This window comes from Cucurbita moschata, unplaced genomic scaffold (assembly GCF_002738365.1).
Source record: "Cucurbita moschata cultivar Rifu unplaced genomic scaffold, Cmos_1.0 Cmo_Scf00012, whole genome shotgun sequence".
In the NCBI taxonomy this organism is placed as follows: domain Eukaryota; kingdom Viridiplantae; phylum Streptophyta; class Magnoliopsida; order Cucurbitales; family Cucurbitaceae; genus Cucurbita; species Cucurbita moschata.
The window spans coordinates 484,730-509,495 of NW_019268528.1; the positions used below are offsets into that span (position 1 = coordinate 484,730).

At 34.6% G+C, this 24,766-nt stretch overlaps 4 protein-coding genes across 7 annotated transcripts; 3 read left to right on the forward strand and 1 right to left on the reverse strand.

Moving 5' to 3' along the window:
• The first annotated feature begins 201 nt into the window (after window positions 1-201).
• LOC111450759 (probable polyol transporter 6) lies at window positions 202-2,252 on the forward strand. Its single transcript, XM_023091036.1, has 2 exons — window positions 202-565; window positions 874-2,252. Exons 1-2 carry the CDS (start codon window positions 202-204, stop codon window positions 2,196-2,198), a joined length of 1,689 nt encoding a protein of 562 aa, XP_022946804.1. The 3' UTR covers window positions 2,199-2,252.
• Window positions 2,253-4,349: 2,097 nt separating this feature from the next.
• LOC111450760 (heat stress transcription factor C-1-like) lies at window positions 4,350-5,748 on the reverse strand. Its single transcript, XM_023091037.1, has 2 exons — window positions 5,465-5,748; window positions 4,350-5,152 (listed from the first exon to the last, which is right to left on the reverse strand). Exons 1-2 carry the CDS (start codon window positions 5,678-5,680, stop codon window positions 4,508-4,510), a joined length of 861 nt encoding a protein of 286 aa, XP_022946805.1. The 5' UTR covers window positions 5,681-5,748; the 3' UTR covers window positions 4,350-4,507.
• A 1,925-nt stretch (window positions 5,749-7,673) lies between these two features.
• Window positions 7,674-10,990, forward strand: LOC111450652. 3 transcript variants are annotated; one of them, XM_023090880.1, is made up of 4 exons: window positions 7,674-7,847; window positions 8,424-8,683; window positions 8,806-8,908; window positions 10,567-10,990. In XM_023090880.1, the coding sequence occupies exons 2-4, from the start codon at window positions 8,670-8,672 to the stop codon at window positions 10,822-10,824; spliced, it is 375 nt and encodes a 124-aa protein (XP_022946648.1). In that variant the 5' UTR covers window positions 7,674-7,847; window positions 8,424-8,669; the 3' UTR covers window positions 10,825-10,990. The 3 variants fall into 3 exon arrangements, with proteins under 3 accessions (XP_022946648.1, XP_022946647.1, XP_022946649.1); XM_023090879.1 differs by having other exon boundaries at window positions 8,448-8,683; XM_023090881.1 differs by having other exon boundaries at window positions 8,555-8,683.
• A 1,296-nt stretch (window positions 10,991-12,286) lies between these two features.
• On the forward strand, window positions 12,287-21,238 carry LOC111450579 (DNA mismatch repair protein MSH7-like). 2 transcript variants are annotated; one of them, XM_023090778.1, is made up of 18 exons: window positions 12,287-12,930; window positions 13,199-13,757; window positions 14,380-14,475; window positions 14,570-14,625; window positions 14,882-14,948; window positions 15,205-15,300; window positions 15,634-15,765; window positions 15,852-15,885; window positions 15,992-16,039; window positions 16,557-16,756; window positions 16,836-16,962; window positions 17,039-17,319; window positions 18,284-18,475; window positions 18,616-19,029; window positions 19,222-19,318; window positions 19,795-19,922; window positions 20,596-21,066; window positions 21,152-21,238. In XM_023090778.1, the coding sequence occupies exons 1-17, from the start codon at window positions 12,617-12,619 to the stop codon at window positions 21,037-21,039; spliced, it is 3,285 nt and encodes a 1,094-aa protein (XP_022946546.1). In that variant the 5' UTR covers window positions 12,287-12,616; the 3' UTR covers window positions 21,040-21,066; window positions 21,152-21,238. The 2 variants fall into 2 exon arrangements, with proteins under 2 accessions (XP_022946546.1, XP_022946547.1); XM_023090779.1 differs by having other exon boundaries at window positions 20,596-21,063; window positions 21,149-21,238.
• The last annotated feature ends 3,528 nt before the right edge of the window (window positions 21,239-24,766 follow it).

Consider the following 24,766-nt stretch of genomic DNA (forward strand, 5'->3'; position numbering starts at 1 on the left):
AAACTTTTAGGAGTATTCTAATATTATCCTTAAAAAAGAAATTAAACAGAATATTACCATTTTAGTTGACAATCCAATCTAATCTGGTTCCATCCGGTTAGATTAAGTTAGGTTATAAACTCTATTAAAAAGAAAATTTTGAAATTGTTAAAATTTGAAACAATATCTATATATGTCAATAAACTAACGTTGGAGATAGGCATGCTTTTCTTTATCTTTCTTTGTTTCTTTTATTATTATTATTATTTATTTATTTATTCTCGTAGAAAACTCTTTCTTCGACGTGTGCACTTCTTCATTTTTCCAGCGATGCAATCCACAGTGTCTCTGCAACCACAAGACGACGCCCGACAGCTCTTCCTTCCACTTCTCGATTCATCGCCTGAAACTACCACCGCCGCCGTTGTTGACGGCGGAAGAGGAGGAGGAGGTTCATTTCCTAAGCTGGTCGAATCGTCCCCGTCGCCCCCGAACGGCGTTGCTGAAAGAGAGAGCCGTCGTATCAATAAATATGTGCTCGCCGGTGCCGTTTTGGCTTCCACCAATTCCATTCTCCTCGGCTATGGTTAGTTCGTACCATTTTCTCTCTCAATTTCTTAGTTTTTTAATCCATTTAATAATTAACATATATTTATTAAATTTGAATTTAAATATATATATATATATATTTAAATTAGTTGTAGTTATTTCAACATTAAATGAAAATTTCTGTAATTATTGATAAATTCTATATATTTTTTAAAAATCCAAGAACAAGCTTGATAACATAAATATATATATATATATATATATATATATATTTTTAATTATTGATTAAATAGTATAATTAAATTTTAATTAGTTTAATTAGTGTAATTGTGCCGATAATTTCAGATATAGGAGTGATGAGTGGAGCCATTTTGTACATCAAAGAGAATATGAAAATCACCACAGAACAACAAGAGCTCTTAGTCGGTTCCTTAAACGTCTGTTCTCTAATCGGAGCTCTCGCCTCCGGCAAGACTTCCGACCGGATCGGCCGCCGATACACAGTCCTCATAGCCGCCGCCACATTCCTAATCGGCGCCATCTTGATGAGCTTCGCACCGTCTTTCCTCTTCCTTGTCGCAGGCCGCGTCGTTGCCGGCATTGGCGTTGGCTTCTCTCTGATGATCGCTCCGGTCTACGTCGCCGAACTCTCGCCGGCGTTTTCTCGAGGCCTCCTCACATCTCTGCCGGAGATCTTCATTAGCGCCGGAATTTTACTCGGATATATTTCAAATTACGCCTTCTCTGGCCTTTCTGAAACCGTTAATTGGCGATTTATGCTAGGGATTTCAGCGATTCCGGCCGTAATTGTCGCCCTCGGTATCTCCGCCATGCCGGAATCGCCTCGATGGCTTGCGATTCGCGGTCGAGAAATCGAAGCGAAACGAATCCTAATTAAAATTTCTGAATCGAAAGAAGAAGCCGAACTCAGATTTACAGAAATTACCAGATCGGTTTCCGCTTCTTGCAAATGGCGCGGTAATGAAAGTGTTTGGAAAGAATTGTTACTGAATCCTTCTCCGTCAGTCCGCCGAATTCTAATCGCCGCCGTTGGAATCAATTTCTTCATGCAAGCTTCTGGAAACGACGCCGTTGTGTATTACAGTCCCGAGGTTTTTCGAGAGGCCGGAATTGAAGATAACAAACAACTCGTCGGCGTAACAGTCGTAATGGGAATCGCTAAGATGGGATTTGTTTTGATTTCGGCTTTTTTCTTGGACCGGTTCGGCCGGAGGCCACTTTTGTTATTGGGCTCGACCGGTATGGCTTGTTCGTTGGCTGGGCTGGGCCTGGGCTCGAAATATCTGGAGTATTCAGATGAAAAGCCCAAATGGGCTATTGGGCTTTGCGTGGTGGCCGTTTGTGCGGCCCTGTCGTTTTTCTCTATTGGGCTTGGGCCCATCACTTGGGTCTATTCGTCGGAAATATTTCCGTCTAGATTGCGGGCCCAAGGTTCGAGCCTGGCGGTTTCCGTGAACCGGTTGGTAAGTGGTTTGGTGGCAATGACGTTTCTGAGCATTTCGAGTAAAATATCGTTTGGAGGGATGTTTTTTGGACTCGCCGGGATAATGACGGCGGCGGCGGCTTTCTTTTACCACTTTCTGCCGGAGACCAGGGGGAAAAGCTTGGAAGAAATTGAAACTCTCTTTGACGATGATGGACTTCATTAAACAATAATCTCATTTTTAATTTGAAACTTAATCCAAATTAGTATATTTAACCTTTTAAAATTAAAATAACATGTACAAAGTTATGTCATTAGTCTGTTAAAATTAAAATAAGAGTCCATTAAATAAATTTTTGTATTTCAATAACTAAAATAAATATTTTGAAAATTTGAAAACCAAAATGGATTTCTTTTTTTTAATGCTCAAAATTTTAACGACTCGAAAAATTTAGAACGTCGTGAGACAGTTCGGTCCATATCTGGTGTGAGCGTTAGAGCATTGAGAGGACCTTTTCCTAGTACGAGAGGACCGAGAAGAACACACCTCCAGTGTACCAATTATCGTGTCTATGGTAAATGCTGGGTAGCCAAGTGTGGAGCGGATAATTACTGAAACCAAGTAGTAAGCCCACAAGATGAGTGCTCTCTTATTCGATCTAATTTTTTAAAATATATTAAAATTGAACGATAAATTTTATTAAATATTTGAAAATAGGTAAAAGATAGATTGTTATTTTTCTAAATTTATTGGGGTTTTTTTTTTCAAATAAAGAGTTTGAATTATTATTCATTCAAAAACGCAATAATAATTTTTTTTAATTTTCAAAACGTAGTTTTGTGTTTCAAAAAATTGATAAAAAAAAAACAAAATTACATTATTATACTTAAAAGGGGATGCCATGACGTGTCCCATAAAGAGAACGTGTACAATCTTAGACCACAAATATTTAAATTTAAAAATTAAAAAAGCTTCGAATAAAGTAAACAAATAAAAATAAAAAGTGGTGGTCTAGGTTTTGCCCGACCCGAGTCGAGCGTCCTAACGATGGGATGTTAAAAAGCGGACACGTGTCACATTATATTCTCCAACTCATCTATGCTCGACCTCTCAAAAATTTAATATTCAATATTATATACTTCAAATATATATTATTTTAAATTGCCATAAATTATAAAAAAAATATATTATAATTGAGGGTTTAGATTAATTTAATTTAATAATTTAAAATTTAGAAGTATAATTCATCAACATTTAAGACAATAATAAATGAATCGTTTGACTTTTTGGTCACAAATTAAAATTAAATATTTCGATAAATTATTAAAAACAGTTACATGGTTTTATTTGTTGCGATGTAAAAGTTTCAAACAACTGTGGGGCCCACCAAAATAAGTGGGTCCAGTTGGCAGGATACATGATCATACAGGTGTACATATGCACACGTGTCTCTTGTGTGAAAGCCGCTTTCAAAAAACGACAAAAAGAAAAACGACGTCGCGTCATGCAACACGTGTAACCCATCAACGGAGTCGGGACCCACTGACTTTAAAAAAATTAAAAATAAAAATAGACATAAAATAAAAAGAGGAGAGCGCAAGAGACTATACCCTATCGTACACGTGACAACATGAGGGGAAGCGGCAAGCGGGACCCTTGAAATATTGTTATGGTGGGACCCAGTAGCTGACACGCGTCATAACATGAAAGATAAGTTTGGTGTTGTTGGTGGCAGGTGGGCCCCACCGGTCGGTAAAAATGTCGAATTTCCAATTTTACAAAAATATTAATTCAAACAAGGTTAAAATTGGAATGTTTTTATATTTGTATAGAAAAATATTTTTAAAAAATGTAAAATATATATACAATTTTTAGAATTTAGACTTTTATTATTTATTATTTATATTACTTTATTTCTTTTTATTTATTTATGTTTTTTACTTTTTTTTTTAATAATATTTTCAGAATTTTCATAAAGTAATTTTAAGAATTTATTTTATTCGAGTTTCTGAGCTTAAAAGAACGACGAAAGTCAAAAAATAAATTGTCGTATACAAACACAACTTTTAAAAAATAAAAAGGTAAAAATTTTGATTCGTAATGATTTATTTTTTTACCTATTCCTAAAAAGTAAAAGTAAACTTTTATACGCTTTATTTGTAACGGGTAAAAAAATGATGTCATAAAGGTTTATTTAAACAAAAATTATATTCCTAGGTATTAAACTTAACCTTGATTGTTCATATGGTATGTTTTATACGTAAACTTTAAATTTAGTAATTGGTTAGTAAATTGGTAAAATAGCACTGTAAATTTCAGATTGGTTAAAATTAAATATTTTATTAAAAAATAAATAAATTCCAGATTGGTAAAATATTGCAGCCTAACACGACATATATATTTTTTTTTTTTTCATTTACATATAAATACAGTTATACGGACAGCAAAACATAATTTCCCATCTCTATTCGCACTATAAATAAAATATAAAAAAGGAAAAAAAAATTAATTCGAAATTAAGATGGGGATTTATCCTAAAACCCACCGCTAAACAACGAAAACGGATAAGGCAGCGGCGAACTCGACCCTCCTCCGGCCCCCAGCTCCGCCAGGACACTATCTCGGCCGTCGCCGAGTTCGTAAACCGAAATATTACTCTCAGGCGGCGACAGCTCTATGTAATCGCCAAATCCGCCGCCGGAGTCAGCGCCGCCGCCGTTCCACCACAAGGTAGTCTCCGGCGACGACAAGGCGACGTTATCATCGAAAACACCAGTCTCCGGCGACGAATCATCCTCCATGGCTTTCACGAATTTGACCGGACTTGGAGGCGGTCGCATGGTCACACGCCGCCGTACGCGGCGGTTCTGCAGGAGAATTCTTTGAAGAATTTCGGGATTCTCCATGATTTTGTACAGAAAGGACATCATTTGTTGCGGGCGTTTTTCGGTCGCCTCGATTCGCTTGTTCATCGATTCGACTTCGGTTTCTAAAGCTATTTGTTCTTGTTTTAGCTTTGAAATTTCCAGTGCTAATTCTCCGTCGTCTTCACGCTTCACTTGAATGTGTGAATTTCGGCTGTGTCTTCTTCTTGTGATGTTCTTCAGCAAATGCTTTTGATCTCTCAGAAACCATTGGCTCGCAAATTCCCATTTGTCTGGATCGACCTTCTTGAATCCCTGTCCCCGACAAAAAAAAAAATTAATAAATTATATATAAAAAAATTTAAATAATTAAAATAATTTGAATTTTTCATGAATTATGCTATGAACCACATAGAAAAAAAAATTAATTTCATTAAAATACATTAAAATTTTGTGTTAATTTTTATTTTATTTTTTACATTTTAATTTAAAAAATAGTTACCCACTTGAATTAAAACGGGGCGAAATTGAAATTTTGGTTAGATTTGGGGTTTAATTTGTAATCGAGATGAAAATTGGAGGACTAAATAGAAATTTTTGAAAGAATTGATAAGGATTTGGACTTACATAGGTGTTGAGCTGGCGAACAAAACTGGAGAAGTTATTGTGTTTGAAGTAAGAAGGAAGAATACGGCGAGAGAGTTCCAAAGGATCGGCGACGATGAAGCTGTTGTTAGCTTTGCTCCACGCGATTAAATCGTCGGTGATCGGATCGTTGACCATCTGGTAAGTTTTCATTACGAACGGCGCAACGGTGTCGTTTTGTTGGTGGTTCGGCTCCATCCCATATACAGAGGAGAGAAAAGTATAGGGCTTCGCTTCAATGGAAGCTTGTGAGAGAAAAAGGGAATTGATGCTCAGAAATGTGAGGCGGCACTGTAATATATAGTGGGGAGGTGCGTACAGTAACATTGCTGACGTGGCGGATATCTGGCCGTTGGTTTTCTTGATTGGTTTGGGAGATTTTCTCTTCCTCACTTGGATTTTGATTGTCGTTTAGTACACGTCATGGTTTTGAGATCGGATAAGATGTTTCAGTGGCTAGAGCTTCCACGCGCTAAGCTGAGCGTACGTTTTAATTAAATTACAAATATGAAGATCTCAACTAAAGTTTTAATTTAATGGTCAGATTTTAAAAATAATCATGTATTCCTTATAAAGGTGCGGAAACCTCTCCCTAGCAGATACGTTTTAAAATCATGAGGCTCACAACAATACATAACGAAGTAAAACATATAATATGTGTCAGCGGTGGGCTTGAGCTGGTATCAAAGGCAGACATCGGTGGTGTGCTAACGAGGATGTTGGGCCCCCAAGGAAGTCGATTGTGAGATCTCACATGGGTCAGAGAAAGAAACAAAATATTCCTTAGAAGACGCGTTTTAAAACCGTGAGGTTGATAACAATACGTAATTAGTTAAAACGGATAATATCTGCTACTGATGGGTTTGATGTATTACAAATGGTATTAAAGCCAGATATTGGAGAGTAGACTGTGAAATGAGACCCCATCGGTTAGAGAGAGAAACGAAACGTATATCTCAACAACAAAAGTAAGGATGTACACGAGCCGGATTAGGTCAAGTTAGAAATCTCTGAGACCAACCCAAGATCATGGGTTCGTTGGGTTAGTAACTTGAGTTACCCGAATATAGTTCACAACCTAACCTTATGGGTTCGTTGAGTCAAAATGTTGACAAGCGTACCGACTCGAGAATTTTCTTCCTAGCTGTTTTTATTTATTATTTATTTTTATATATAATTTAGGCAAACATTTAATATATGGGAAAAGTTGCATGCAATTATCCGAAAAGCTGAATCACGCTCCACACGTCCGCGTGGGGAAGGAACAGCCATATGAAAATAATAATAAAATAACCTGAGGAAAGTAGGGCCGTACAGTGTCTTAGATTTGGTCGTTCATCAGCTGATTTTGCTCCCAGCCTTTACTTTTCGAGCAAGGCTACGCCGCTAAGCTGCCCGCAAAGCATATCCACGTGGTTCTTACAAAATATCGCCACGTTTCCAGCCGTCGTTTTCTCCAAATTCACTATTATTATATTATTATTATTATTATTAATTATTCTTTTAATGTTTGGCGGGTAGTGTTTGGGATAAGGGAACAAAAATTGTGAGCTCCAAATCTATTCTTCCCTCCACTTAACCAAGATTCAACCCCTTTTTATTTGTTTTTTTTAATTAATTTAATCCTTTTATATATATATATATATATATATTAAATATTTCGTATAGTTCATAATACTTTTAAAATTAAAAATACAATTTATTTTTTTTTATTGTAATGCTTGAGGAAAATATAATACACATTTGAACGAGAGAGATCTTGAAGATAAAATAGTTAAGAAAAACTTAAAAGAATTGAAAGTCGCTACTTGTATCAACAAGGTACACCTCCTTAAAAACGTGAAATAAACAACATAAACATGTCACGTGAGATACAGGAGAATGTCGGAGTTGTCAAGTTCGATTTCATGTTTGAGACATGGCTGTTACACGAGGACTCTTTTAAAATAAATGTCGAGAATTGAAAAAAAGTTGAGGAGTACGATTGAAACAAAGAGGATATTTTTGATAATTTAATATTTTAAGTTGTAATTTTTTTTTTAATGTTATATATATATATTTTTTTTAATATTAAAATTATAAAATTTGAAATTAATGGACGAAAAGTACGAAAGGTAAAATACATAGCTAAAATAATATTTCAATAAAAATAAATAAATAAATAACAAATATGGAATTGATAATGGCTACGGAATTGCCATTTTTTTTCTCTTTCCGAGCCGACGCTCATTGTTAGCCTGAGAATCTCAGTGTTGGGGTTCGAATCAAGCTCAAAGACGCGGGCGTGATTTCCATTTCGTGGCATCCATGGAAGAAATACTCATTTGGAATCGTCGCAACCATCTCGACTTCCGATCTCGCTTCTGTAAGTTCATTCTCTTCCTCGGTTATGTCATTTTATTCCGCTTATCGTGCATTGTGGAGCTCTATTTGAACGAAATTTGAAAATCTTGTTACTCGGCTTGATTTAGTTTCTTATTCGACTTGATTCTGTCATCTTTAGGCTTTTGAATCGTTCTTAGACTTTGATAATGCTTCTCGTAAGCTAGGATCGATGGAAACAGAATTAAGTTTTTAATTTCTTGGATTTTGAAATCATTCCTAAAAGGTAATCATAAACAAAAAGAACTAAGATAAGAACATTGTTTAAGCTTCGTAGATTTAGAACATAATCTATTTTTTTAATATAAATTATTGGTATATTCGTAGTTTAATATGGTATTAGAATAGAAGATTAAACATACAAATCCCTGAAATATAATTTTCTCCTGATCAATATATTAAGCTCTCATGTACCAAGTTGGCTCTGTAATCAAGTCAGTGTTTGAGCTCACATACAAAAGGTAAAGTGCCCCAAACACATTAAGTTAAGCCTTTTGGTTTAGTTTCAATATAACTTTCCTGTGCAAGAAAATTGGCTTTGATTCTTGCCTGCTTTCAGTATTTGATTTGTAATAATTTAAAGATGGTGAATGATCCACACATTGGGCAGCTTTGGCCTGCCAACGAAATCCATGAATCTTTCATTTGGTTGCTTGCGAGTCATTTTGAGCCCTCTTCTGGTTACTTTAGTGTAGAGCTATAAAATGCCAATATCATCTCTCATTGTCAAGCGATCCTTCTGAAAAAGATGACTGCGAAGAAAAGAAGAAAGGGGAAGAGAGACTGGCGAGCCTGAGCTGTACAAATGTTGAATGCTGAGTTAAGTATCCTCTGTTAATGTGACTTTCTATCCTGAAAATGGTGATTGAGAATGACAATATCTTGGTTGTTATTTGGAGTACCGCTTGAAACTGAATGCTCTTTTCTCATGATTGTTGCAGGCTGTTATTGGTTGTGTACTATATACCAAATAACTTAATCTCTGATGAACAACAAGTACAGAATTGCCGTTGCAGTTTTGTTCAATCGATTTGCTGCAGATTGGTAAGCTTCTGTTAACATTGTCTTACATTAGTTTGCTCCATTCTTATGCCTTATAAGTGTTTCACAACTTTTAAGATTACCAAATGGTATAGAGTCGTTAGAACATGATGAAATAATCTTTAATCAAAAGATGGATGGATGTTATAAAGAGATGATCGAGGAGTTGTGAGGAACTCTAGTGATGTTTGGGCCATTGACAGGCTCTATGTTTCTCTTTGGGTGTCGATGACGACGGTTTTTTGTAATTACTCGATAGGTCTCATTTTACATGACTGGAACTCCTTTCTTTTGCTGGGCCTCCTTTTGTGGGTTTGTTTTTTTGGATGCCCTTGCACTCTTTCAGTTTTTCTCAATGAAAGTTCGGCGGTTTCTTGTAAACTAAAAAAAATCAAATGATGGAAGTAGTCTAATAGAACGGCTAAGCTGATTCAGCATTTTGTTTTTTCTTTCATTTTTATTCGAATTTAATACTCCATGAGTTTGTAGGAATCCCAATAACTGAAATGTAATGTATATCATGTATGAAGGCCCATCCCTGTTGTCATGTATGGTAAAGCTATCAAACAAAACAAGGGCATTCTGATATTGAAGTGTCATATTAGATCCAAAATTGTGTTTGCCCGCCCTTTGCCAATGGATAACCATTGAAAGTTCTGATCTATCTGTTTCTCTCTAGCACTCTATGGGGTAAATCAGTATGAACTTTTTAGCTATTGGATCAGTATAATTCCATGGGGCCTCTTTTCTTCATAATTTGGAACTGTTCTAGCAAATTCACCGACTCCTGAGAATGATTCACTTCAATTATTGAGTGGAGTGGGAGTATCTGATCCTCCATGATCAGTGGATATGAAAAGAACCTCTTGATGTGGATGAGTTTTGTCACAGTTCTACAGTCTCAAATGCATCAAATAACCTTAGTTTTGAACTTCAGTTACTGCCCTTCAGATATTGTGCTTAGTGGAAATTATATATTTTGTACGACATATTGCTTTGACCCGTTACGTATTGTCGTTAGCCTCACAGTTTTAAAATGCGTCTGCTAGGGAAAGGTTTCCATACCCCTATCAGGAATGTTTCGTTCCCATCTCAAACCGATGTGAGATCTCAGGGGACCAGCGTCCTAGCTGGCACACCGCTCAGTGTCTGGCTCTGATACCATTTGTAACATGTCAAACCCACCACTAGCAGATATTGTGCGTTTTGACCTATTACGTATCACCGTCAGCCTCATGATTTTAAAACGCATCTACTAGGGAGAGGTTTCCACACCCTTATAAGGAATGTTTCGTTCCCTTTTCCAACCGATGGGAGATCTCATATATTTAGTCCTCCTTTCTGATTTGTATTCAAGTTGTGGAAGATATTGATATTATATCCTAGAATGACCACATCATTATAATTATTGATACTAAACAAATAGAACTTAGCCAGATTCCTCTTTTTGACATAAGAGATAGCGTGGGCTTTTTTTGTATGGTTGCTTTCACTAAGGACAAACCGAGAAGAATAAAAGATATCACCTCTTGAATTGCACTATAACTACTTCTAGCCTCACGCACTAGTTGAGGATAAATCTCTTAATACTGATCATATTTATATTGTGATTAACAGAGCTCTTTCTCTTTTAAATACTTGAGTTTCCATACTTCTTGCAGTCTGCAGATATGGCCTCTGATGGCAGCCTTAGCGTTGTGGTTTCCACATCTCCTAAACATGGCAACAGAGATGCTGAGACCGTGAGGTCGAGTTCGCCGAAAGGCCAGTGTTTATGCTCACCCACGATGCATCAAGGCTCCTTTAGGTGTCGGCTTCATCGTTCGATGTCATCGGCATGGATGAAACGATCGAAATCAATGCCTGCCGACCACCCTGTGGCTTCTCTTTCTTCCAAAGAATCTCTTGGATCATCCTAAGGGCCTGTGCATGAAGCTAAGTACATGTACCACACCTTAAACTTATATCCTTCTGGTTCTCTCAAGTTGTGGAGAAGAAAAGCTTTGATCTTATATCTCAACTTTGTTTGCAATGGATTATATATAACATATTTGTGTGTTCACGCATGCAATGCTTATCTGTGTACATGTCTTGTGAAAAGTAACTATTTTCTATAATTCTTCATGAAATACAATGGTGAGATCCCACGTCGGTTGGGGAGTAGAACGAAACATTTTTTATAAAGGTGTGGAAACCTCTATCTAGAAGACGTGTTTTAAAAACCTTGAGGGAAAGTCCGAAAGGAAAAGTCAATATCTGCTACGGGTGGGTTTGGGCTAACAATGAGCTGAACTCCTTCTTCCTTTTGTACTGCTGTTAAGATGTTAGATATCAACATGCTTGAAGTTGACGAGATCATTAACTAGATCAATGGTCGGAAACCATTTCGTTCGGCTTTGGCTTAAACCCGAACATAAACAGCTCAATTTTTCTTCTCTCTGCCTGCCTTGACCTTGTAAATCTTTTTATGGACATAATGAAGTGGTTGAGATTAGCTATGGATGGTTTATGAATGGATTGGGAAGATAAGAAAGGCAAGTAGCCATGGCCTACCCTTAGAGGAATATCAATGGGAATGGGATTTGGTGGTTAGATTATCTCTTGTCTTTGTTACTTGTCAACCTCATTATCTTCAATTATTGCAGCCCCTTGCACACTTTTGTTCATACCCAAACTTTGTGCCTATCATTTTGTCTTTGTTTTTTTGTCTGCTAAGTTTATCCTATCTTTGATTTTGATTTTATTTCGACTTTAAATCTCGAACTTATCTCGAACAATCCCACCTTAACTAGTTAAACTAAACTCGTAATTAATATTTACATAGTGATTTAGACCGTTAGATACTAATAGACGTAAGTTTGAATTGTCTATTACATTTCGAAATCATTGCACGAACTTGATGAAAGTTTTTTTGTTAAAATGACATAAACTTACCCGATAGTTGATGCGTAGAAAATTGGAACGCAAGAATGGATTAAGAAATTGACATGGTAGTTGATGTGTGAAACCTTTCATTTATTGATTAAACTCGAAGAATCGTACACCATAACCATTCATCATAATTTTGATAATTTATTGACTTAGCTCGTAAGTTTTGAAAACGGTAGAATCTTAACTAAGCAATCGTCTTTTTGTAAACTACGACACAAAGATCGAACCTGGTTTGATTGACCCTCGAATCAAAATATATAATTAGATAAAACATTAAAAGATTCATGCATCATTAAATAATACGGAATTCATGAATATTTTTATTGTGGTGATTTATTATTTATTGATTTAAATAATAAATAAAATATTTGTTAAATACTATATTTATAGTTTTTATTTTTATTTTTAATAAATCACTTATTTACGATATGTGTGAAAAAAATATGGGGAGAAAACGTCAATATTAAAAAAATAAATTGAAGTTGTAAAATGTCATCCATGACCCTTTCCCATCCGAACCCCATTTACCCGCCGTTCTTGTTTCTGGTGGATCAGATTAAAAGAAACTTGTAATTTAAAGTTACAATGGAAGGCTAAAAAGGTAATTTAGGTCATATTTTAACATAAATACTAATTTGAGAAACATTCAACACATTGCAAAATTAGGGCACTTAAAAGGGCGCAAAAATTTGGCGCCAATTTTAACTATTGCAATTCACTTCTGTACTGTCCTCTTCAGTCTCCAGTTCTAACGAAGCTTTCCACAATTCATCGTGAAAAATGCAGCGCCAGAAATCTTTGTTATCATTCTTCCAAAAATCTCCGTCCGAAAATCGGAGCTCCGATGGGGATACCTCCTCCGTCGCCCAGCGGCTCACTCGCTTTCCGGCGAAACCAAACGTTGCCGGTTTGGAGCAGCGGGGTATCCAGACCAATGCGGATCCCTCCCTGGAGATTAGAGGAACCGACACGCCGCCGGAGAAGGTGCCTCGCCAGATTTTGCCGGTGATTGAGAAGAACAGAGGTTCTTCTCTCTTTTCGAGCATCATGCACAAATTTGTGAGAGTCGATGATAAACACAAGGCGCACGAGAGGTAATGTTGATACTAACTAAGCGAGCAGGTCTTCGGATTCTTAGTCGATGACGTACTGCATTTTGTTTTCTCCATTTGAATCGCGTAGTATACTGTTCTTGTAATACTCTTGCATCGTTTTCTATTGGTTTTAGAAGAACCAAACGCGTCTTTGTACTGACGAGTTCTTGTAATACTTTTGCATCGTTTTCTCTTGATTTTAGAAGAACCAAACGTGGCTTATTCTATGATGTAGTTGCATTTTAATATTTATGTATGAATCCTGCAGGGACGAGATTAAAAAAGATTCCTCTCAGAACGAGGTTTGGAAAGATTCTTCTCAGTTACCTTCCATTTCTGGTAAGGTTAACGATCCATTAGAACTTACGGAGCTAAAGGGAGCTTCTAGACATCATGGTAAACTCCACGCTGCAAATTTAAACGGACATAGAGGACCTGTCTTGGATATTGAAAGCGATGATGGCATTGGTGGACCAGAAACACCTGGCATGCGACCTTCTGCCTCACGTTTGAAGAGATCTCAAGAGATCTCTCTTGTGGATGGGAGTGCTGATTTTTTGCAGCATAGTACCAAAAGAATTAAACTTCTTCAGGACTCGATAAATTCAAACATGATTCACAATGAAGTTTCTGATGCAACTAGCAAATTTGATTGGCTCAATCCCTCTCAAATTAGAGATGCTAATGGTAGAAGGCCTGACCATCCTCTTTATGATAAAAAAACATTATTCATACCACCTGACGTGCTGAAGAAAATGTCAGCGTCACAAAAACAATACTGGAATGTGAAATGTCAATACATGGACATTTTGCTTTTCTTCAAAGTGGTTAGTTTATATTCTCGAACAGCATCATTGCATGAATTAGCTCCTGATTTCAATATACATTTTTTTCCTATGAATTGTTGTTCATTTCGTGTTACCTGTGCTGAAATGGGTATCTCTACAATTTGCAACCATATAAGTATTTTGCTTACAAAGGTCACATTGGAACTGTAATAGAAATGAGTTGTATTATCGTGATATTTTTTTTTTTTTTTTTTTTTTGTGATATGTCCACACGAGAATCAATTTAAATAAAATTTGGATCCATCATAGAAGTAGAGATGAAAAGAACAAAAATAAAAATATGGGGAATATGAATTGTAGCCTTTACTTTTTCAAGGGATGTCATTTTCCTTCAAATTCAGAAATCATTGTTGACTTTGGGTTGAGATCCATATTTCCTGACCTATTCATTTTGGCACATTCACTGATAGACTAATAAGGTATTAAACTTATTATTTGATAAGCTCAATTTTTCTCTAAATCAGTGAGGGGTTTTCCTCTTCTACACAGTTTATACCCTTGGTAGACTTTGCTTTCACTGGTGGATGCTTTTAAATATGTAATCAATAAACTACCTCGATTCGTTAATATAAGAATATGAATTTTCTTTTGCACATCACAGGGAAAGTTCTATGAGCTATATGAACAAGATGCTGAAATTGGTCACAAGGAGCTTGACTGGAAAATGACATTAAGTGGCGTTGGGAAATGTAGGCAGGTTAAATAAAATTCATCAATCTGTTTTTTCCTGTGTATTTATTTCTTCATCTTTTAGTTATCCACATATCCCTGATATTACCTATTCTACTTAGGTTGGTGTTCCTGAAAGTGGGATTGATGATGCCGTTCAAAAGCTTGTTGCTCGCGGGTAAGGATAGATAGCTCTGTTATGTTGTTCATCTGACTTATTAATGTTTCTCCAGATTGTATCCTATAAGATGTAAGCTTTTGTTCTCACTTGATGCACCAAGAGCAAAGGAGTCTAAGCAGCAAATGAGTAAACTAGAGGCATTAGATCTGATTCAAAACACTAACGAAAATTTACTTCAGCATCATGTTTGCATGCTATTTATTTTGAGTATGTGTGATGAGGCTAACACATTCTTGTGACAATCTTTATGAAGACATAAAGTTGGGCGAATTGAGCAGTTGGAATCTTCGGATCAAACAAAAACCAGAGGTGCAAATTCTGTAAGTTTGTCGCTTCAGATATCATGTGGACATTGATTCTGATTTCTGCATATTCATTTCAAAGTTGTCTTTTTTCTTCTTTTTTACCTGGATTTTTGTGCTGAGCGTTTGTGTAGAGGTTCATCTAGATGATTTTTAATTTGGATTTTCAAAATTATCAAAAGACGTTCCATTGTGCTTCTTTCTACTTGTTCCATATATTATACATCTGAATGGTATACTTTTAACGATTTAATTTATGACTTGTTAATTTCAGGTGATACCTCGGAAATTGGTACAGGTTGTTACTCCATCAACCAAGGTTGATGGTGATATTGGGCCTGACGCTGTTCATTTGCTTTCCATCAAAGAGGTATTAGAAATTAATTCAATTCTTGTATGTAATTGATATTTGGAATTGTTAGAAAATTTAAGATTGTGGTTCTAGATAAACTTGTCCATTTTTCTTTCAGTAATAAGTTTGAGGCATATATTTTACTTTTCTTCATTCTTTTTTCAAACAAATTCTAAAAAGTTCTTACTCATTGAAAAGTTCACAGTTAACCAACAGTTGAGGGATCTATTCCATGGCATTATCGTTTCAAATCTCATTTTGGACTAGGAAATTACTGTTAGATGATGATGAAAATAAACATTACATCATAAAGCTACATTGACAGTATGCTTCATTGGAATTTTTCTCTAGGAGAGTTGTGGGCTGGATAATAATTCAATTGCATATGGGTTTGCCTTTGTTGATTGTGCTGCGTTAAAATTTTGGACTGGCTCTATCAAAGATGATGCTTCCTGCGCTGCTCTCGGTGCCCTCTTGATGCAAGTAGGCAATTCAAAATTTTCTTTTTGCATTTCTGTTATTTGTTTTTGCAAGTTTGATAGTAATATGTGCATTTGTGGTTTCTCTAGGTGTCTCCAAAGGAAATAATATATGAAGCTAGAGGTAAGAATCTTTCCTCTCATCTTGGACTTCAGGCTTTTATTTAATTGATTGATATATTTATTTTTGGTGAACTGTCCTTCAACGTCCACAATTTTATTTTGTGCAGGATTATCTAAAGAAACACATAAAGTTCTAAAGAAGTACTCGCCAACTGGTTGGTTCTTTTCGTGTCTTTATAATAAGAAATTTCCTTTGATGAGCGAAAAGGTTACCTTTTTATTTATCACTTGTCATATGTGCTCGTGCATGTGCAGACACAATACATGTCTGAGTTTACGTCTCCTCTTTTGCTACTTTTACTTGTCTATCTTCTAATACAATTTTTAAGTTAATGCAATTTTATTAGACATTGTTCTCAAGTCATTAGATTTAAATGGAAAGTGATCGACTTTTATTTAATGTGTTTTGATGTTATTTCTTTGGAAATGTTGTCCCCTTAGTCTCCAAAATGACTGATTGTCGTTTAACTCTGAATCAATAATATATTTTAAACAATTGAGTTGGTGATCAGAATATTATACTGACCATTGATTTCTTAGGTATCTCTTATGTTCTTGTTAATAACCAAGGGTTGTTTGGAAGTGTTTTGAAAAACTAGCCTTTGGTTTTTTATCCACAATGTTTGAGTTGTAATATTTATTCTCAAAGTTCTTATTCTATTCATCTTGTAGGTTCCACCGCTCTAGAATCCACATCAGGGTCGCCAGTTACAGATTTTCTGGAAGCTTCAGAGGTTAAGCTTTTGATCCAGTCTAAAGGATATTTTAAAGGCTCCTTGAATTTGTGGAATCACACGATTGAAAGCACAGACCATGATGACATTGCTCTATGTGCTCTTGGAGGACTTATTAATCATATGTCAAGGCTGATGGTAAATATGGTTCTTGGAGACACTGATATATGAACTATTGCATAAACTGTTGGCATTTATAATTTCCTACTTTTTACAGTTGGATGATGTCTTGCGGGAGGGAGCTGTACTGCCATACCAAGTATACAGAGGCTGTCTAAGAATGGATGGACAAACAATGGTTAATCTTGAAATTTTCAGAAACAATGATGATGGTGGTTTATCAGGTATGCGTTTGTTTCAACTTCAAGGTCTGAAGGACCAGATCAACAAATTTTATTAATTACGATACTTATGTTGCAGGTACACTGTACAAGTATCTTGATAACTGTGTAACATCATCAGGCAAGCGGCTTTTGAGGTTGTGGATCTGTCACCCTCTTAAAGATGTTGAAGAGATTAATAATAGGCTTAATGTGGTTGAAGAACTGATGGCACAATCTGAAGTTATGGCACTTCTTGGTACCACCTATCTTCGCAAGCTTCCAGACTTAGAGAGGCTGTTTGGGCAGATTAAGGCTACGGTTCAGTCATCTGCTTCTCTTGTATTACCATTGATTCGCAAGAAGTTACAGAAACGGCGGGTAAGTATAATATATGCATAATCAGCAAATCTAATGTCATTACTACACTCTCAATATGTTGAATGCGAAGTATGGGATTCTTACACTGAATATATGCGTTGTTCTAGAGATTTTAGTTTTGACTTTCTTTGTGATTTGGAGGCGTTAGATTTTGTCACTTGCGTGGTCGTTACCCAAGGTTATCACAAATCATTCTTGCTTCTTTTAATTTGATCGTGGGGATGTAATCGTAAAATTTTGTATTATTGCTCATATGATATTTCATGTCCGCTTAATTTGTATTTGAAATTACTCTTGTTTGAAGTTGCGCCAAGGAAGCTCTCTCTTTTCAGTTTGTGTACTAGATTAGTGTTAGGAATCATGGACCATCTCACAATATTGTCCACTTTGAGCATTAATTTTCATGGCTTTGCTTTGGTTTCCCAAAAGGCCTCATACCAATGGATATGTATTCCTTGCTTGTAAACCCATGATCAACCCCTTAATTATGGGACTCCTTTCCCAGCAATCCTCAACAATCCTCCCCTCGAACAGATTACACCATAGGGCCTCCCCTGAGGCCTATGGAGCTCTCGAATAGCCTCCACTTAATCAAAGCTCGACTCTTTCTCTAGAGCCCTGAATAAAGTATACCCTTTGTTCGACACTTGAGTCACTTTTGACTACACCTTCGAGGCTCGCAACTTCTTTGTTCGACATTTGAGAATTCTATTGACATGGCTAAGTTAAGGGTATGATTCTAACTCTCCACAATAGTATGATATTGTCCACTTTGAGCATAAACTCTCATTACTTTGCTTTTAGTTTCCCCATAGGGCCTCGTACCAAGGAAGCTCTCTCTTTTCAGTTTGTGTACTAAGATTAGTTCTGTAATTTATCCTGAAGCTCTCTATGTATTTGCTTTACATGAACCAGCAATTTGCATATATGAACACACTGAGTGATGACTGATAATACGGTGCAGGTGAAATTATTCGGATCTTTGGTGAAGGGCCTTAGGACTGGACTGGATTTATTAATTCAAGTCCAGAAGGAAGGTTGCATTATTTCTCTATCAAAAGTAGTTAAACTGCCACAGCTCACCAGCAATGGTGGGCTCGATCAATTCCTCACACAATTTGAAGCAGCTGTAGATAGCGAATTTCCAAATTATCAGGTTTTCCCTCGCCTTTCTTTTATCATCTCATGCCTCATTCCATAGTTTTATAACACTCAATACTGCATCTTATATCTTCTTCTATGGAATCCTTCGCTTGAGATCTCAGCTAAAAATGTTTGTTTGTAATCTTTTCTCAGAACCATGATGTAACGGATTCTGATGCTGAAAGACTCTCTATATTAATCGAGTTATTTGTGGAAAAAGCTACTGAATGGTGTGAAGTAATTCATGCCCTCAATTGTATTGACGTGCTGAGATCATTTGCAGTAATTGGTCATTCATCTAGAGGGTCCATGTCTAGACCTATTATTTTGCCTCAATCGAGTAATTCAACGTCGAGTCCAGAAAAGCAGGGGCCAGTTCTTCAAATTAATGGGCTATGGCATCCATATGCCCTTGTGGAGAACGGAGAATCACCAGTTCCTAATGATATGATCCTTGGTCCTGATAAAGATGGCTACCATCCCCATACTCTACTGCTTACGGGACCAAACATGGGCGGGAAATCAACACTTCTTCGTTCTACTTGTCTAGCTGTTATTCTTGCACAGGTATGTGGCAAATTTCTTTATCATAGCGGCAAGATATTTTTGAAAATCAAACTTATAATGGTTCGGAAAGATGAAAACCATGAACATTTTTTTAAATTAAAAAAAAAAAAAAACCAAAATCAAAGGGTTATAAACGAAACGTAAAATAGATAAAACATTATTATTTCATCCCACACTCTGGTTGAATTGCAGTTGGGTTGCTACGTGCCTTGTGAGACATGCACGCTCTCGGTTGTGGATACCATCTTTACGAGGCTTGGTGCTACGGATCGAATCATGACAGGAGAAAGTAAGAGTTTATATATTTTTATTGTCATAAGAAATACTTTTAAATAAAATCAAATTTTCTATTGATATTTTCTAAATAACTAATCATTTAGTATGTTTAGCATCTTGAATTATTTTAGATGATTAAATATATTTTTTTAAAGAAATTTAATTAATAAAAAGTAGTTAAAACTTTTGAATTAGTTTAAAAGTTATTTTTGAAGAAACTTTTGCGTGATAGTTTATCCAAAAATAACTTTTGAATTAATCCAATTTTTTTAGAGTTTTTTTAATTAAGATTTTTTTTTTTTTTTTTTTTGAAGGAACACATTTAAGAAGTTAAACCCACTTTAAATTATTTGTTTTTTTCAAGTGAACTTCTATGAATTCCCGAAGGATGGCCCTGGGTAGTGCATGGAAAATGCATAGATATAAATTTCAGTAGTACCAAATAATTTCTTGTGAAACAATAACAATCCATGTCTCTGTACTGTGTAGGTACTTTCCTTGTTGAATGCTCAGAAACAGCTTCAGTTCTCCAACATGCTACTCAGGACTCTCTTGTTATTCTTGACGAACTCGGGCGAGGAACCAGCACATTTGATGGCTATGCCATTGCATATGCTGTGAGTTTCGTTTTTATTTAATCCATCTCATTCACCATTACTCTCGAGCTTATAATTTCTAACATTGATCATACATGGTTAATCAAAATCAAAATCAAAATTTCTCTTTCTAGTTTATATGCTTTCATCTGTAACTCTGCCGTCGAAGTAAGCGTCTGCATTCGAAGGTCCACTACACTATAGATAGAAATACATTAGTCATTAGTTGATTGGGTCTATGCAATACTAATCTACGCTTGATATTTTACTTTTATGTTCATTTTTAAATGTTTATTTTAAATTTACATCATCCTGCTACTTGCGAAGGTATTTATAACTCATGTTGCTTCATTCTGACTGTAAATTTTGATATTCAAAAGAGAGTTCAGGTTTAAAATCACTTCGAAATATGTCTTAAATTATTTTAAATCAATTCAATGTTTGATTCTACACATTTAAGCGTAGTTTTTATACCATTAAAATTGATTTTGAAAATGATAAATAATTTAAAATCACTCCCAAGTTTGTCCTAAGACATGGTGCGATGATAGTACCTCGAACATGGGCATAATTCATGTTGGATGGATGTAGTTTACATTTGCTGCTTGATTTTTGCATAAACTATAAAATATCACTTGCAAATATCCATCCCCTATTGATGAAACAATATAATGTCTGTGAATCCGTTCTTCAGGTGTTTCGCCATCTGATAGAAAAGGTGAACTGTCGACTTCTATTTGCTACTCACTACCACCCTCTAACAAAGGAGTTTGCCTCTCATCCTCACGTCATGCTTCAACACATGGCCTGCGCATTCAAGGACCATGAGCTGGTTTTTCTATATCGCCTCCGCTCCGGAGCATGCCCTGAGAGCTACGGGTTGCAAGTAGCAACCATGGCTGGAATCCCGGGGCGAGTCGTTGAAGCAGCTTCAAAAGCTAGCCAAATGCTGAAGAAAACCATCAAAGAGAGCTTCAAATCGAGCGAACAACGCTCCCAGTTTTCAACTCTTCATGAAGAGTGGTTGAAAACTCTAATTGCAGTCTCGGAGTTTCGAGGTAATGATCTCGACGAAAATGATGCTTTTGATACTTTATTTTGTTTATGGTATGAGCTTAAGAGATCATATCACTGCTAGGTTGATAATTGTACGATAGGATATATGGGATGTAGGAAATTTCTCTGTGAAGTTTTTCATCTAAATGCTTAATTTTAGAATTTAGAGAATTTTTGTATTTAAGAGGAGAATGCATTTAGGTCCTTTTAATCTTTGAGGACTTATATTTTGTACATAAAAATACTCTTAAATCTATTTTAATATGTTTCTTTAATGAATTGATCTCATTCCACAAAAATAAAAAAGTTATTTATAGCATACTGCAAGACCTTTTAAAGAGTTTCTATATGCTTTCAATTAGTTAAAAAGCATATTATTTCTACAAAATTCATGAAATTTCAATGAAAATTATAGAAATTTATGGTTTTATGGAGATTTTTACATTGTTTTTTAAAATTAAGTTTAGTGAGTTAATTAACAAAAATTGAATAGAGGTACTTTGGACTTTATGGGTTAAAAGCCCACTAGTTAAGAGGCTTCAGGCCCAAATTCCAACTTTATGGGCTTCATATAGACAGGCCCATTAGATTTTAGAGGCATTTTGGATTCACATTCTTAACTTTTTCCGAAGTCAAGTATTATGGTTGTTTCAATTGTTTTGATTATTAAATTTTATTGTGAAAAAATAGTATTAAATAAAATTTCAAAAATAAAATAAAAGAAGCTAAATGTCATATTTTATTATTCAAAATGATATTCGTATTATTTAACCTTATAAAATAGTTAACTTTATGGTATTTTGTCCTCTCTTTTTCTTTTTTTACCCATAACAATTCTCATTTTTTTCATTTTTATTAATTATTTAAACTTGATAATTATGATCAACATATTGTTATCAACTAAGGCTTTTAATAATATTTAAACAATTAATTCGAGAAATTAAGTAAAGTTAAGTTTATATAAACTTCACGACTTTATAGTAATTTATTGTAACAATTTATTAAGATTAATATTCACTCACAAACACGATAATATAGTAATTTATTGTAACAATTTATTAAGATTAATATTCACTAACAAACACGACACTCGTTTATTAGCTCATATTTCAATTTTTGAAGAAAAAAAAATTGTATCTCTATATTTTACCTACTAAATCAATTTTAACTTCAAATCTTTAATTTCATCAATTTTTCACTTATAAATAGTATGCTTATAGTTTCTTTAAAAAATTGAGATGTTATATATGCTTTAAATAGTAGATTTAAAAAACAAATATATCATGTGGAGATGTTATCAACCATCGAAACAAGAATTTTTGCCTAACATTGAAAGGCCCGGAAGTCTGTTAGAGAAAAAAGTCTTCATTTTCCATCCCGAGTCACATTCCGAAACATCCATAAAAGAAGAAATCACAATGCATCTTATACACATGCATAGTTCACGGTAAGAGTATAGTGTAGGAAAGAAGCAAATCGGGTACGAAAGAAAATTTAAGAAATCGGGTATTTCGCCCAATAAAAAAAATTGTGACCTGAAAATCAAAACCATAGAATTGGTAATTGTTTCTTGTTGATAAGAAAAACTTGCATGATTTTACTTAATAAAAACTTTATTTATTTTGAAAAAAAAAAAAAAAAAAAAAAAAAGTAACTTGATTTTATTTTATAATTTGTTTGGTGGATTTTATGAGCATTATTAAAAATAATTCTGGTAGGGCTGAAATGGACCATGTCCTAATGGACAGCTGCCTCCAGCTGTCAGGAAGGCTTTGAACTGAGCCAAGTACTTCAGCTCCTCAACAGAATTCACATTATCTTATTTATTTATTTATTTATTTATTTTATTTGTTGTTTAGTACAATAACTTATTCAAATTGAATTATTGAAAACTTCACCCATTGTTTTTGTTCTCATTTTCATCATATTTCATATTCAAATTTCTTATTTTATGTTATAATTTCATATTATCAAATAATAAAAACAAAAATCCAAATTTCTATCCATTTATAGTCAACTTCCCTACGAGACTATATTATCATAACCAATAATAATAATTTGAAAAATCCCAAAATTGGTATTGAGTTTGGTAGTAAATAGCCTTAAATTTATTTAAAATAGTCTTTTTTTTTTATAATATAAAAGTATATTTTAAAGAAAAAAAAAAGAAAATTTTAAGTATAATTATTAACACAAGGGTCTATAAAAATGGTTTTTTAAAATTTAAAAAAAAAAACTTAAAAATTCATTTCAAATCCATCTTAAAATAAGCGTACAAATTTTGGTTTTTATTACTTTACAACTCAAGCTCACAACTCAATCTGGCCCAACGTCTTTGCTGACATTCATTACTTTCTTCATTCGATGTGAGACTCCCACCAAATTCACTCTCTTTGGGACCGAGCGTCCTTGTTGACACACTGCCTCATGTCTACTCCCTTCAGAGCTCAGCCTCTTCGCTGGCACATCGCCCGATGTCTGGCTCTGATACCATTTGTCACGGCTCAAGCTCACTGCCAGCAGATATTGTCCTTCTTGGGCTTTTCCTTTCAAAGTTTTTGAAACGCGTCTACTAAGAAAATGTTTCTACATCATGTTTCGTTCTCTTTTCCAGCCGATACGAGATCTCACATATACCGAAAAAAATAAGAAATTTATTTAGCTAAGACTATTACTTATTTGAGATTACTAATTACAAGAGGCATCCATTATTCTTAATAAATAAATAAAAACTATTTATCAGAATTAAAAAAATAATATATATATATATAGAGGTATTTATTTAAAATAATTATTCACAAAATTTTCATTTTAAAGTAGAAAAAATCAATTTATTTAAAATAAGTAGACAGTTTTTTATTTTTTATTTAAATGCACCATCAACAACTCCATTGCTAAATTATAATTTCTTTAATTATTTTTTAATCTTTGTATTAGTTGGTAATTTGAAATACATTATGTTATAAACTCAAAGGGAAATTATTTTAATTTGAAATTACCAATAAGATAGGGTGGAATATTTCCAATGTCACACTATCGGAAACTTTAACTTAATAATTATTTAATTATATAATATGAATCAAAGTTGTTAAGATGTTAAAATCAACCTTATCTTATACAACCATACAAAATAAGTCCACCATATAAATATTTGAAAATAAAAAATTACTATTTTATAATTACAAATTAAAGAAAATTAATTTAATATTAGAAATATTTTTCCTTTTTTATTTTCATAAAATTATTTTTTAGCCAAATAATGAGGGATGGCCAAAAATACAAATTACTTCTCAAAATCCAAAATAAAATAAATAAATAAATAAAAATTTTGTCTTGTTGTGCTTCTTTTACAAGACAAAAAAAAATCCTTTAGTTCCCACTCACAACCAACAAAGATTTGGTTCCTATATTGTTCTTCATCTTTTTGGTGTCCTTTAATTTACACCTTTTTTCAAGCTGTCAAAACCTCAAACTAATCCATTTCTCCAATCATTTTGTCCTTTTTTTTTTTTAAGACGAGAATCTCGTGTTTGGTATGACGTCTTTTAGATGAAATCAAAATTAAATGCACGAGAGTTTACGTCCAAAGTGGATAATATCATACCGTCGTAAAGACATATGGAGGGTTCGTTGTTTCTATCAAATGGTATCAGATTCATGCCCTTGACGTATACGTCAATGGGTAGAAGCCTTTGCAGCTAAACAGTGAAATTGATGAGCATAAAAGCTCGGTGGGTTATTCGTTCGAAGAGAGTATTGTTGGGACTGTAAATGTGAGATCTCACATTGATTGGAGAGGGAAATGAACC